We start from the raw sequence: 13066 nt of genomic DNA on the forward strand, positions 1-13066 counted from the left end.
AATAAAAAAAAAAGTTGGTTAAAGAAAGACAAGGAGATACGTCCTGAAATTAGTCATTACTGATCTTAAACAATATACAATTTGAAAAAAGAGAACAGATTATAGAGGATATAGTGGGTTGAAAAGCAGCCCCCAAAAGATATGTCTACATCCTAATCCCCAGAACCTTTGAATGGGACCTCATTTGAAATAAAAAAAAATCTTTGCAGGAAGAGATCATCCTGGATTATTGGAGTGGGCCCTAAATCCAGTGACGAGTGTCCTTTTGAGAGAAAGGCAGAGGGAAATTTGAGACAGACAGAAGAGGAAAATACACAGACACATAGAAGAGAAGGTTAATGTGAAGATGCAGGCAGAGACTGAAGTGATGCAGCTACAATCCAAGGAATGCCAAGGATTTCTGGCAGCCAGCCACCAAAAGCTGGAAGAGGCAAAACATGGAGTCTCCTTTAGAGCCTCTGGAAGGAGTGCTGCCTTGTCAACACCTTCTTTTCAAACTTCCGGCCTCCAGAATTGTAAGAGAATAAATTTCTATTGTTTTAAGCCACCAAATTTGCGGTAATTTGTTACGACAACCCTAGGAAATTACCATAGGGGGTAAAAAGATAAAATGAAAAGAAAGTAGACTTCATGAGCACGGAACATGTCATTCAAGCCAACATTTAACTATGTAAAGCGGGAGAAAAAGGGGATCCTGGGCTTCACCCCTAAGTCGCAATCTCTAGCCATACGATGTCAGAGGGCGAAGTGCTGAAGCCCCCCATCAGGTTAGGGCAGGAGTATGGCTGGCGCATGCTCCTGGCCAGTGTCTCCAGGATATGGCATAGCACCCCGACAGGGACACCAAGACATCAGACCACAAAGAAAGGCTGCACCCTGCTGTATTAAGCTTTACAAGAGAAGTCGTCATCCAAGACATTCCCATCAAGACATTTTAATTCTGTGAATTAACACACCCATATCCCTTTGTCCACTCCCAGACAAAATGAAGATACCTGTCCTCTGCCCCCCATGTTAAATGCTTGTGAGTGATCTTCCAATAGGCAGTGGCATGCACACACACTAAGATGGGCCAGGTGTCCACCCAGTCACATACAGTAGGAACTGGGAGATGGAAGATGTGTAAGGATGCCGTGTATGGGTATTACTTAACTGGCACCCCTAACCAAGCCAAGTCTTCCAGAATTTCTCAAGTTGATTTTACTATTAACTGGGCAGGAAGGAAGCCCTGGATTCTTTTTTATTTTTTTTAATTAAAAAAATGGTTGACTCAGTTTTCAATTCTTAGACATGGATATATATTTTCTTTTGTATGTCTTTTTTTTTTTTTTAAGAAATCATGTTGGATTAGGAGCATACTTGGTTGTAAAAGAGTAGTGTCATGTAATTTGCAATGAGGGAAGCTATTCTGAGTGTGTTTTACTTTTTAAATCCTTTACTACCTGCTAGAGAGACTACCACATGGTCAAACTTAGTATGTGGAACTATTTGGCTGGAAAAAAATGAGATTTATACTGGAGGAAGCAGAACAGTAATAATCTGAGTCCTGGGCTGTCCTCAGGCTGTCTTGGATAGTTTAGCTAACCTCACTAACTCAAACTCAAACACATCTAGTTTGAGGATCACCCTAAAAACATTCTAACTAAAAGTACAAAAGATATTTACTAATTAGAAAAGAAATGAGAATTTGTGTTGTTGATTTTATGCTGACCTTGTTATATTTCATTTTAGTATTTTCAAACAAACAATTAATGCTATATTTATGTTTCACTTTAGCAAGAGGAATTTGTATGTACAAGGAAGATGATACATACTCTATTATATACAATTATATTCCTCAATGAATTATCTTTAAGTGGCAGGCAGATTTTTAAATATTTCAGTATAGTACGCTATTACCTACACTTGAAATTCAATCCACAATAGCACTGTAATATCAGATATAATTCTAATTTATTCTTCTTCAAATATTCTAAAATGTTGCATTCTTTTTCCTCCCATCCGTTTACTTCACACATTTCTCCAATCACCCTGAAACCATCTTCTCTTCTCTTCTTCACACACACACATACTCTCTCTCTCTCCCCCACCTCTTTTCTCCCTTCATTCCTATATCCTTTCTTCTTGAATTGAATACAGCCACTAGAGGGCAATAAGTTTACAAAGATAAATGTACTTATCTATAATGAATTGAGATTCACATACTAATAAATTTTAAAACTATCATCATCACAAACCATAAAGCATTGGCAATCAGACTTGAATATGCAAGGTATGCATTTAAAACTCTAAAATTTATCCTAGAAAAGGAGTTCATAGAAGCATATAATAACATTCAAAAAAGGAATTCCATTTTCTCACTAAGCACTAAAAAAATATGCTTAATTCACCTACACATAGCAATATTAGAAATCAGGATTTTTTTTTTTTAACATTAGCCAGACCAGAGAAGGAAAAACGGAGAAACAAAAACACAAAGAGGTACAATATGCAGGGTGGGTAGAAAAGAAGCGATTTCTTCCAAGCCTCCCACTACTACATTCAGAATACGATGAACTGAATAATGTAGTGGGGTTTACCAACCCTTTCTTCTATTAAAATTATGGGGAAATTTAACAGGTATACTTTTGGGGGAGAAAAACAGCGACCGTAGAGAGAAATACAGACTTCACTTCTTTTCCCCCAAATAAGGTTACGAGGCAGGAAATAAGTTAACAAACAGTCACTAACCCTGACAGATAATTTTACTATTTTTTGCACAGAACCCAAATTCAAATGAACTTTTTTACTCTATATTTATTTACACTGACATTACAAAACGTCAACACTTTTAACACTGACATTTTCTTACCCTCATTGGATGTATATCAGCATAAGGAGGTTTTCCTTCCGCCATTTCTATAGAAGTAATGCCAAGGGACCAGATGTCAGCCACACAGTTATAGCCTATTTCTTGAATTACCTCAGGAGCCATCCAAAATGGAGTTCCTATCACAGTATTGCGTTTTGCCATTGTATCCTGCAAAAGCATTACACAGACATAAATATTACTACAAAAACACTAAGGAAACGTATTTGCCAACATATTCTTTAAACTACATATCTGAAAGCCTCAAATACTACAGGTTATATCTGAAACTATTTTCCTAAAATTTCAACTAGTTGTGACATGACATACTTAGAAACTTTGAATTCTGAAAAAACCAAGAGTCCACAAGTAACTTATCTCCACTACCTTCATTAAAGACAGTCATTAAAGATAGTACTATAACAATAAAAGCTACAGAAATGAACAAATGTAGCTTTCCTTTCTGAATATTTAAGCATTTTGATGACAATATATATTTTCATATTCATTCAATGTCTCTTAAATTGTAAATAAAAGTAATAAATAATATGTAAATAATGTCTCCTTCTCCCTGATAATAATGGAGTTACGCATTTCTTTCCATAACCCCCAAAATATATTATCAAAGTTTAGTCATACTCAAACCTGGACATATAAACCAAAAGTGTTTCCAAAAGTATTACACTTACTGTTAACTGACCAGCAACTCCAAAATCCGCCAATTTTGCATGTCCTTCTGTATTGAGGAGAATATTTCCAGCTTTTATATCTCTGTGTATTTTTCTCATAAAGTGTAAATATTCTAGTCCTTTCAAAGTAGATTTAAGAATAGTTGCAATTTCATCTTCTGTTAACTGGAAAGAAATATTTTAAAAACTCAATTGAAATGCCATGTTAGATAAACACTTACAAGAGAGCACTGTTAACAAGCACTTCTTTCTAAAGACCATTAGCCTCTAGGAAAAGGCTAAAAGGTAAAGTACTGAGAACTTCTGATGAAAGAAAATGTCATCATTCAATTTCTCCTTTCTTTAAAATTATCAATGTCATTCCTAACATATAACATATCTCAAGAAACAACATGACCCTAAGAAATCACTATTCCCTATATCACCTAACACTGAGATGGCAATATTGCAGCTATCTGTCCTGAAAAAGTAAATTCAGACACCCTTCCCTGTGGTGCCTCCAATTACTGATGAAAATGGAAACCAACAGTGTTACATAAAAGAGAGGAAATGAGAAAGGGTGGATTGCCAAGAGTCTCCTGCATGAAGTGTTCACACCAATACCACTCCTCCTCCTTCCACCCAGCTCACTCCTGATCCACCCAGGTCCTAGATTTCTGACCCTAATAATGAGAACTCAAAAATGGAAATGTCAGAGAAAGACTAGGAAAATGGGAACACGAACAAAGGCTGTCAGGGGAAGGAAAAGGGAGGAGGGAGGAGAAAAGAAGGCCAAGGACGAGAGAGGAGGGAAAAAAAATTCTTAGTAGTTGTCGCAGTAGAGGCAGTGCTATCTGTACCAGGCATTGTGCTACGAGTTTTGCATGCATTATCTCATTTATCCTTATAACAACCCTATAAGGTAAATACTATTATTATCACCATTTGACAAATGAAGTTATTACACATGTTCAGTAACTTCCTTCTGGTCACACACAAGTAAGATTGAACCAAGATGTGAGTCCCCTTTAATCATAATCTATGTTTTTAACCACCATGCCTCTCTTGACAAACCTTATTCAAGTGCAACCTGTGAAAGTCCCTATTTTTATCAAAAATATCCTCTTAGTTTTTAAATACATCAAGTAATATCAATAGCTCAGGATAATAAAACCTACTTCACACTATAAGCATAACCACTATAAGCATAACCCAAAGAAATAAGTTGAGAGAAAGGAAAGAATCTCAATTTATACAGAGATAGAGGACATTGCTCTATATGAGAGAGAGAGAAAGGGAAAAAAAAAAGAAACTCAGAAAGAATTCAAATGCCCCCCACACAGTGGGATAACAGGAAGATACAGTAAAAATTGAAAATATAAAAATATGAAGACTATGTAAAATGTGAAAATAACTACTGGAAGAAGCTTGCTTCCACCACCACCAATCCCGCAGTGGTTCATGTCAAGAAATAACTTGGGTGAACAACTGGATATTCACATGTAAAAAAAACTGAAGTTGGACTCCTACCTCACACCATATACAAAAATTTACTCAAAATGGATCAACAACCTAAATATGAGTTAAAACCACAAAAGTCTTAGAAGAAAACATAAGGGTAAAACTCCACGACCTTGGGTTGGGCAATGTATCATTAGATACAGCATCAAAAGCACGAGCAACAAGAGAAAAATACAGATAAAACTGAACTTTATCAAAATTAAAAACTTTTGTGCATTAAAGGCCATTATGAAGAAAGTGAAAAGACAACCCACAGAATGGGAGAAAGTATTTGCAAAGCATGTATCTGATAAGAGTCTGGAATCCAGAATATATAAAGAACTCTTCTAACTCAACCAAGAAAAGGCAAACAATCCCAATGGCAAAAGACTTGAATAGACATTTCTCCAGAGAAGATATACAAATGGTCACACATAAAAAGACAGATGTTCAACATCATCATCATTGGTCATTAGGGAATGCAAATCAAAGCCACAATAAGGTACCACTTTACACCCACTAGGATGGCTATAATAAAATTAAAAAAAATAGAAAGTAACAAGTGCTGGCAAGAATGTGAAAAAATTGACATTCTCATGCATTTCTGGTGCAACCATTGTGGAAAACAATATTTAAGTTCCTTGGAAAGTTTTTTTAAGAAAGTTAACCACAGAATTACCATATGACCCAGCAATCCCATTCCTAGGTAAATACTCAAAAGAATTGAAAACTGGTATTCAAACAAATACGTACATGAATGTTCATAGTACTACTCACAATGGCCAAAATGTTGAAACAACCCAAATATCTATGAACAGATGAATAGATAAACAAATTATGGTATACACATACAATGGAATGGAATATTATTCAGTCATGAAAAGGAATAAAGTATGGGCATGTGGATGGACCTCAAAAACATTAAGCTGGGCACAAAAGGGCACATATTGTATGATTCCATTTATATGAAATATTTAGAATAGGTAAATCCATAGAGAAAGAAAGCAAACTGGTACTTGCCAGGAGCTAGGGGAAGAGGGGGAATGGGGAGAAACTGCTTAATGAATAGGGGTTGATGAAAATATTTTGGAACTAGACAGAGGTAGTAATTACACAACATTGTGAATGCACTAATGCCAAGGAATTTTTCACTTTAAAATGGTAAATCTGTTATATGAGTTTCACCTCAATTAAAAAAAAAACCCTTATCATGTTAAAATTTCTAAGCAAATTGCCAGGTGGTTTATAAATACAACACCAATATATATTGTCATAAAGTATTGTACAGATCATGCAAAGCTTTGCAGGTCATGGGTAAAGAGTCTGGATTAATTGAAAATTCTAATACTTCCAGGAACTGATTCTCTACCTCAGACCAGATGGTCTGACTTCATGGTCCACAGACAGCAAGCGGTATGTTCTGAAGCTGCACTATCCAATACAGTAGCTCCCCAGCATTTGAAACATAGCTAAGCCAAATTGAGATATGCTATAAATGTAAAATATACACCAAAGTTCAAGGCCTAGTACCAAAAGAGAATGTAAGGTATCTCATTAATAACTTACATACTGCTTACACTTTTACATGATATGTATATATTAATTATATTAATTATTTTATTTAAAATCTGTTAATGTTTAATATAAGCTATTGATATTAATAAAATATTATTAGATGTTATAACATTAATATTACATATTAATATATTTAATACATTATTAAAATTAACTTCATCTATTACTTTTTTTTTTAAATGTGGATGCTAGAAAGTTTAGAATTACATATGTGGCTCGTGTTATGTTTGTACTGAACAGCAGTGCACTAAGAAAAGGGTCCACAAGAGCAGAGATCTTTGGTTCACCAAGGTATCCACAATGCTTGGAACCATGCCTGGCATACAGTTAGCACTCAATAAATAATTAATGAATGGGTACAGACTTGTAGTTACTAAAAGAAAAGAGAAATTCACAACTGATGTTCCCAGTTTTTTTAATTAGTGGTTTGCAGCCACGGTGGGGGAGTGGAGGCAGGAGTGCTGCTGAGGGCCACCACACCACACCACTGCAGAGGTATGCAAGGTGGTGGTGCTGTCATATGGACCTGGGTTCTCTCCCCTCTCCCTATTCCACATTCCTGGATAAAGATTAAAGAGCTCGGGGTGTTACAAAAGCAGTACCAGTCCAAAAAACTGTGTCGTGTTTAGTTACTTCAATGCTGACCTTTTCAGTTACCTAGACCTCAATTTTTATCCTCTTAGCATTTCACTATTTCCAACCAATAAGTAACTAATCCTTCATTAACTCCTTGATTTGTTGTCTCTGCTCCTGTACCCTATATTTCAGAGCTGCATTAGAGAAAGTTCAGAATTAAATTGACTTACTATACTTCAAGGTCTCAGGATCTACCTGATGTCATTGCTGTAAAGCACTGAATGCTAGAAGACTTCAAAAGTTCATTCCAACTCTATGATTTTATAACAAATTAACAAAAGATCTTCATAGTCGGGCTTCTCTGGTGGTGCAGTGGTTGAGAGTCCGCCTGCCGATCCTCGTGCCCCGGTCCAGGAGGATCCCACATGCCGCAGAGCGGCTGGGCCCGTGGGCCATGGCCGCTGAGCCTGCGCATCCGGAGCCTGTGCTCCGCAACGGGAGAGGCCACAGCAGTGAGAGTCCCGCGTACCGCAAAAAAAAAAAAAAAAAAAAGACTTCATAGTCTTTTCTTAACAAAAGACTATAATAAATAATAAATTCACACTAATTTGGACATCCATTTTTATTCTTTCAACAAGTATCTACTTCACTGGCTCTCTCGTGTAAATCCTGTTAAAGGTGCTGGGTATACAGTGGTGAAGAAACTAACTGTCCTAGTTTTTACAAAGCTTACAAGAATACCTAAGGCCACAGCCTGTATTTGGTCCTGAATTATTAAAGGTAGAGAGGACTGATCTGAAGCAAACGTGTAAAGTTTCTAAAGCCTCTCTCCCATTATGCTTTTCTCCTCCTACTTCAGGGGGTCATTTCATATCTTCCCCTAATCAAAAAACATGATGCAATATCCAATCATTCATACCAGTACATGGATAAGTCTTAATTTAAAATTATTTGTGTACAGTATTATTTTAACAATCCATCTGAATATTAAGGCTCAAATGTACCTGCACTTTAAGCCTTTTAACTTCAACTACAAAATGAAAGGTTTCTATCCCTCAATAAAATCATTTTAAACAATAATAAACAAGTAAACAAGTATTTTCTAGAACACAGAAATATAATGTTGACTTAAATTTTTATATTACTTTAAAGTTATAGAGTATTTTATGTGCATTCACACAATTAAATAAACAAACACTTTATCGTCCCTTTCTATAGATGAGGGAGAAATTGAGTGGTCTGTCAAACACAACTACTTAAGGGGCAAGCCCACGTGTCTTCTGACTCTATAGTAGTGGGATAGTCTATACTCTATAGACTATCACATCACTGCCAGATGTCACAAACATGAATATATGAACTAGTCTCAATATAAGAAAATAGGGAGCTGCAAGGCTTGTTCCAAAGGTGATATTCAAGATATGTATCTGACAAAGAGTAAAAGCAATATGTAATCAGAACAGTCATGAGCCATAAAGCCAACCAGTCAGAACAGCTACAGTGGTTAACAACAGTAAGAATAGATACCAGCCAGAAACAAACAGTAAAACTGAACAGCAGCCCTGTGTATCAGGCAGAATGCCTACTGCATCTTAGCATTCAAATCTAAATTATTTTAAATGGTGTGCCGGCCAAACAAAACAAGTATACCTGTAAATGAACTCAGCAAGTAAGCAGACTCACCTAGCCTGAAAAGTGACCTTAACTGAAGACATCAGAGGTAGCTTTCTGAGTATTTTATTGAAAACAGATGCTTAACCCCACTAAAAAGAACACATAGATGAATTATTTAAAAACAGTTAAATAAAAGTAAACAAAAATCAAAGTAAGTATCAAATCAGTAGGCAAGAAGAGTTTCTAATCAATAAAAGCAAAGAATTATGAGAATTTATTAGCTTTGTCTACATAAAAACTATAAGCTTAGAAAACAGAAAAATATTCACAGCAAATACAGTAAGATACTTAGTATACAGAATTACTTAGAACATAAAGAGCTCACAAGAAAAACAATAAAATCTCAATAAATAAATAGGCAAGGAAATGAATATGCAATTCACAAAACTTATAATAGGGCTAGTTAACATACATGAAAAATATTAAACTGCACTAATTATCAAAGAAAAGCAAATCAAAATAACGAAGTATCAATTGTAAAATTATCCCATACGGGTCACAATGTTGCTGAGAATAACATGTGTGGCATGTATAAGAGTATAAGCCATGTGTAACAGTGATCTAAGAAAGTATATTTTCCAAAAAGCCCTAGAAAACATTCATTCTCTGAAAAAACATTTATTAAGCACCTGCTCTATGTTGAATTTAAAACATCTCTAACTTTTAACCTCATGGAGTTCCAACCTAGCATGAAAGACAGACTTATAAACTACTATAAAAAGCACTTTCAAAGTGAAATGGAACCAGAGTAGAGAGTGATTAATTAGGGAAGGAAAGAGGAACTGGCATTAAAATTAGGCTTTCAATAAGAAAAGTAGTTCCCTGTCCAGAGAAAGGAAAGACCATCAGTACAGTAACTCAAATAATTAACTGAAGAATAGAAATATGATAGCTATGAAGTGGCACTCAGATATCAAGTGAGGCCCATTTTCCTTCCTTCCACTAAGATGAGAAAAATGGTAAAAAGTGATGGGTCAAACAAACACATGAATGGATGCTCACCATCACTAATCATTAGAGAAATGCAAATCAAAACTACAAAGAGGTATGACCTCACACCAGTCAGAATGGCCATCATCAAAAAATCTACAAACAATAAATGCTGGAGAGGGTGTGGAGAAAAGGGAACCCTCTTGCACTGTCGGTGGGAATGTAAACTGATACAGCCACTATGGAGAACAGTATGGAGATTCCTTAAAAAACTAAAAATAGAACTACCATACAACCCAGCAATCCCAGTACTGGGCATATACCATGAGAAAACCATAATTCAAAAAGAGTCATGTACCACAGTGCTCATTGCAGCTCTATTTACAATAGCCACATGGAACCAACCTAAGGGTCCATCGACAGATGAATGGATAAAGAAGATGTGGCACATATATACAATGGAATATTACTCAGCCACAAAAAGAAACAAAATTGAGTTATTTGTAGTGAGGTGGATGGACCTAGAGTCTATCATACAGAGTGAAGTAAGTCAGAAAGAGAAAAACAAATACCGTATGCTAACACATATATTTGGAAGCTAAAAGAAATATATATGGTTCTGAAGAACCTAGGGGCAGGACAGGAATAAAAACGCAGACAGAGAGAATGGACTTGAGGACATGGGGAGGGGGAAGGGTAAGCTGGGACGAAATAAGAGAGTGGCATGGACATATATACACTACCAAATGTAAAACAGATAGCTAGTGGGAAGCAGCCTCATAGCACAGGGAGATCAGCTCGGTGCTTTGTGTCCACCTGGAGGGTGGGAGGGAGATGCAAGAGGGAGGGGATATGGGGATATATGTATGTGTATAGCTGATTCACTTTGTTATACAGCAGAAACTAACACAGCATTGTAAAGCAATTACACTCCAATAAAGATGTTAAAAAAAAAAAGACTATAGGAACAAAAAGCAGATCAGTGGTGGCCAGAGATTAAGTGTGGAGAGAGGGGTGACTATAAACACACAGCAGGACTGGGTGTTGGGGGGTGTGGGGCTGTCTGTTCTATATCTTGATTTTGGTGGTACTCACAAGACTTTATACACTTGTCAAAAGTCTTAGAACTGTACTCCCCAAAATGTGAAGTTTTCTGTACATAAATTTAAAAAGAAAGTGCACTGAATCTTATTAAATTGGCTTCGATAAGAAATGGAGTTTGGAGAAAGAAAAAAAAAGTGATGGGCCAAATTTCAGCCTTGTAAGTGTCAAAATGCAGGTAAATCTTAGCAAATTTGGAGCAAAAAACGTTTACTTGGTCTCTTTTAAATATCAATGGTAGCAAATGAACTTTGGAAAAGAACAATATCTATATCAACATTTAAACCATTCTACACGTATTTTGTGTCACTAATGGAGACTAGGAAAGGAAGGAGTGCAGGCCTTCCTAGATGTAGGCCTTGATCTAGATGTTTATTTCGTATCCTTTGGACACATACGGACTATTTGGGGTGGAGGGGGAAAGGAGTTAGTTGACAGTCATTTTCCTAAACAGAGTTTTGTTTTCAAACAATCTTTAAATGTTTTTAACAAATTTCATTTGCATACAAACACAACCAGTTACCAAATAGATTTCTTTTTGGCAACAGAGAGAAGTACTTCTTCCCATTACTATAAAAATTTTTAGTATCTTTATTTCTATAATTATGACTTTTCATCAGATAGATTTCAAACTCGTGAGTTTTATATTGAAAATATTTAGGGAGAAAAGAAAAACACAAAAGAGAGTATCTGCTTTATACAGAAAGAGGTAACACAAGATTTTAGTTCTAAGATGGAAAATGCTTAGATCCATTCTCAAACCACAGCTAACACTTCTTTTAGTAGTATCTGTCAAGAATCCATTCCATGGGCTTCCCTGGTGGCGCAGTGGTTGAGAGTCTGCCTGCCAACGCAGGGGACATGGGTTTGTGCCCCAGTCCGGGAAGATCCCACATGCTGCGGAGCAGCTGGGCCCGTGAGCCATGGCCGCTGAGCCTGCGCGTCCGGAGCCTGTGCTCCGCAACGGGAGAGGCCACAACAGTGAGAGGCCCGCGTACCGCAAAAAAAAAGAATCTATTCCAATGAAAAACTTCATCAACAGAGTACTTCATTTGTGGATTTTATTAGGTTATCGTCAATACAATACAGATTTAATTTTATTTGTCACTATACAAATGCAGCAATGTCATTTTAAAATCATTTGAATCATATTTTAGAGCCTAGTTTAAAAAAAAAAGAAAAGAAAAAGGAGGACGGGAGAGTGATACTACACCATGAATGAAATATTCAGTAATCAGAGATGGAAATAAGACTTTATAGCTGAGCTAATACATTAAAAGACGGAAGTCTACATCTGGTTTCAATACTGGTATGAATTCATTGGCAAATTTAAAAAGAATCCCATTGTACAAAAACAAAAAGATGGTTTTGATAGGCTTTAGTCCTCTGGTTACTTTTGTTTCTAGAGTCATATGATTAGTACAATAATATGATACATTTAGTATGTCACTGTGTATATGGTTTTGATAAAAATGCACCCACCAAGGAGTCTGAAGAGCACATGCACAAGCTGTTTTAAAATACACGTACTGCCTTAATGTTTTTACTTTAGTAAAAACAAATTCAAGGGAGGCTTTGTAAGTTCATACAAAATTAAGAATTTTAACTTTCTAAAAATGAATCTTTGACAATCTTAGCTAAATCCTGCCTGTTTGACATAGTTATTTATGCATATAAAATAATACATTAATTCTATATTTAATACTTACTATTAAGGAAACAAACCAAAAAATGAGACATAGTTCCCCTTTTCAAATGCCATAGACAGATAACTATAGAAACTTTATTATCAAATTTTAAGTTTTAACTTGCACAGTGACTTTTCATGAAGTTTTGAAAACCATTTGAGCAAAACTCACCAGTGTAATCCTCACATGGTCTTTTAAGGCCTGGATCAAATCTCACCTCTTTCAAGAAATCACCCTTTATTCCCCAAGTAAGGATTTATCTGTCCAGTGATAATAATGATAATATCAACAACTCACACTTACTGAGCTTTTACTATACCAGCCACGTTACAGGTATCATTTCATTTAATATCCAAACACAAAAACAGACGGTAGGCACCAACAAAATTTACTGAGAGCCTGTTATACTGTCCTTGCCTTCGTGGTGCTTGTAATTTAGTGGGGAAGGAAGGGAACAGGAACAAATAATTACAATATTAAAAAATGCCTGCTACAACAAGATTAGG

General features: G+C 36.0%; 1 protein-coding gene across 2 annotated transcripts in view; it reads right to left on the reverse strand.

Annotated features, from left to right (window-relative positions):
- Positions 1-13066, reverse strand: part of STK3 (serine/threonine kinase 3) — a 321860-nt gene that overhangs the window by 220655 nt on the left and 88139 nt on the right. For both annotated transcript variants that reach the window (XM_030862978.2, XM_060287133.2), the window contains 2 exons: positions 3538-3702; positions 2852-3019 (listed from right to left, as the gene is read on the reverse strand). In XM_030862978.2, coding sequence (XP_030718838.1) covers positions 2852-3019; positions 3538-3702 — 333 coding nt within the window. The remainder of the gene's footprint in view (positions 1-2851; positions 3020-3537; positions 3703-13066) is intronic.

This window comes from Globicephala melas, chromosome 17 (assembly GCF_963455315.2).
Source record: "Globicephala melas chromosome 17, mGloMel1.2, whole genome shotgun sequence".
Classification (NCBI taxonomy): Eukaryota; Metazoa; Chordata; class Mammalia; order Artiodactyla; family Delphinidae; genus Globicephala; species Globicephala melas.